The sequence below is a fragment of the Lipotes vexillifer genome, unplaced genomic scaffold (assembly GCF_000442215.2).
Source record: "Lipotes vexillifer unplaced genomic scaffold, Lipotes_vexillifer_v1.1 scaffold584, whole genome shotgun sequence".
NCBI classification, from domain to species: Eukaryota; Metazoa; Chordata; class Mammalia; order Artiodactyla; family Lipotidae; genus Lipotes; species Lipotes vexillifer.
The window spans coordinates 2,590,449-2,593,059 of record NW_006783036.1 but is presented as its reverse complement, the minus strand read 5'-3'; the positions used below and the strand labels follow the sequence as shown (position 1 = coordinate 2,593,059).

Below are 2,611 nucleotides of genomic sequence, written 5' to 3'. Positions count from 1 at the left end.
GCGGGGGGGCGGGGGGGGCAGGTGGCGGGGGAGGAGCGTCTGGCTGTGCCCGGCGTGTGCGGGGAGCGCGGGGCAGTTGGCTGATGCGGAGAGAAGTTGGGGCGGGACCCAGGGGGGAACGGGCGAGATGAGCTCAGGCCCGGGGTCACTGAGGACTGGAGCCTGCGCGCTAGGTGAGCTGGGAGGCCATGGCACCCCAGGCACAGCCGTGGAGGTGCTAAGAAGTAGCTGAGCTGTGGGTGTGAGTTCAAGCTTGTGCCAGTGGGGTCGGCTGGCGGGCTGGAGGTGGGTGGGAGGGAAGGGAGGAGTCCGGCCGCACTCCTGAGCCGCTGGGGAGCAGGAGCCTTTCCCGCGACGAAGGGTCAGCATCCGTGGTTATCGCCGCTTCAGAAACCAAGCCGCGGGTCTGGGAACGTGCACGTATGCAGACTCGTGTCTTGATTTGACTTGTCGGGTTCTTTTCTTACAGCTCACTACCCAGTAGATTCTAACTGTTGTCAGAGAGATTGATCTCCTTGTGAGGCGTGTTAGCAGTGATGTTAAGGCTCTGGGATCAGACGGTGCAGTTTGAATCTCAGCCCCACTGGCGACTAGCAGTGGGACCCGGCGAGGCTGCCAACCCCACGTGTGAAAGGAGACCCTGCTGGCCAGCCTGCCGGCGGGTTGGAGGCCAGAAACCTGGCCACAGCACCTCACTGCTGACCCTGCCACCCAGGGAGCTGTTGGCTCCGTCCCACCAGAGCTCCTCTCCCCACCACACACGGGTTTTTTCCTGCACCGGATTCTCAGGGAGAGAGTGTTGGTGGATGTTGTGATGAGGCAAACCGTAGATATTTTTACTTCTAAACCAAGTGCAGCGAGATCGGATCTAAGTTGCCCTTTCGGTGGGCACATAGGTAAAATGATTTTAGCACCCAGGTCTCTACCAAACCCATGTCATTAACTGTGCTCGGTGTTCTCTTCTCTCAAGGTGCGCATAATGTTTGAAGTGCAGGACCTGAAGTACGCCACCCTGGCCACGGTGTCGCGCTGCGGCATGGTCTGGTTCAGCGAGGACGTGCTCAGCACGGACATGATCTTCAACAACTTTCTGGCCAGGCTGCGCAGCATCCCCCTGGACGAGGGCGAGGACGAGGCCCAGCGCCGGCGCAAGGGCAAGGAGGACGAGGGCGAGGAGGCCGCCTCCCCGATGCTGCAGGTACACGGCCAGCACCGCTCTGCCAAGTGCAGCCAGCTGGCATCTGAGGGTGCTGGGCCGCCGCGCAGAGCGAGGCCGGGTGTCCCATCCCGAGCATCTGGAAGGCGAGGTGCTTTCCACGACGGTCCCTGCTCCTCTGCTGAAGCCAGCCACTCGCTGGAGGTTTGCATAATCAGTGCAGTCACAGCTGCAAAAGCGTGGCCGTGCACGGAAAATTTAAAGAATTCTTTCAGTTTTCTCTGCAAATTGATGAAAGGTGGACCTTTTGCATTTCGATGGTGAAGACCAATGTTCCTAGGAAGCGTGATTTTTTTCTTTTTGAGAACCACCAAGATGAGGGAATAAAGGGTTGGTCGTTGAAGCTTCATTCCTCATTTTTTCAACCCATAAAACTATTTTTTACAGTTGCGCGACCCTCTCCTGGGCCTAGGTTAGAGGAGATGAAAACCTCCCCGCTTTTTGAGATGGTAGCTAAGCGTCATTCCCTCCCTCCTGTAGATCCAGAGGGACGCAGCAACGATCATGCAGCCATACTTCACGTCCAACGGCCTGGTCACCAAGGCCCTGGAGCACGCCTTCAAGCTGGAGCACATCATGGACCTGACACGCCTGCGCTGCCTGGGCTCGCTCTTCTCCATGCTGCACCAGGCCTGCCGCAACGTGGCCCAGTACAACGCCAACCACCCCGACTTCCCCATGCAGGTCGAGCAGCTGGAGCGCTATATCCAGGTCAGAAGGGGTCCCGCTGTGGCCAGGTGCTGGGGGAGCTGCCGGCAGCATCTCTGGGCACCACTGCTTCAGGGTCACATCGTTGTAAATGTCTTTCCTTTATTGTTGAAATTCCACTCAAAACGGGACCCACTTCCTATTCCAATAGCGGTATCTGGTTTACGCCATCCTTTGGTCCTTGTCTGGAGACAGTCGGCTGAAAATGAGAGCAGAGCTGGGTGAATACATCAGAAGGATCACGACGGTGCCACTGCCCGCTGCTCCCAACATCCCCATCATCGACTACGAAGTGAGTGCACGCCTCGACTGGACGTCGTCTTTTCTTTCGTAGGAGAGTTTTGTCCTTTTAGTTTTCTGTGGCACAAGGGATGCAGGTTGACTCGGAGGTTCTGACTTGCACGAAAGTGAGCAAGTCTTGTAGGTGAGCAGGTACATGGGTCCCAGGGTGACTGGTGCCCGCCCGTGTGTGCAGGTGTCCATCAGCGGAGAATGGTCGCCGTGGCAGGCCAAGGTGCCTCAGATTGAAGTGGAGACGCACAAGGTGGCCGCCCCTGACGTCGTCGTGCCAACGCTGGACACCGTCCGCCACGAGGCCCTCTTGTACACCTGGCTGGCCGAGCACAAGCCACTGGTCTTGTGCGGCCCTCCTGGGTCTGGCAAGACCATGACGCTCTTTCGCCCCCT

General features: G+C 58.4%; 1 protein-coding gene across 1 annotated transcript in view; it reads left to right on the top strand.

Annotated features, from left to right (window-relative positions):
* Positions 1 to 2,611, top strand: part of DYNC1H1 (dynein cytoplasmic 1 heavy chain 1) — a 72,410-nt gene that overhangs the window by 42,795 nt on the left and 27,004 nt on the right. Inside the window, exons 35-38 of the mRNA XM_007455658.1 lie at positions 971 to 1,198; positions 1,697 to 1,927; positions 2,076 to 2,216; positions 2,400 to 2,609. Coding sequence (XP_007455720.1) covers positions 971 to 1,198; positions 1,697 to 1,927; positions 2,076 to 2,216; positions 2,400 to 2,609 — 810 coding nt within the window. The remainder of the gene's footprint in view (positions 1 to 970; positions 1,199 to 1,696; positions 1,928 to 2,075; positions 2,217 to 2,399; positions 2,610 to 2,611) is intronic.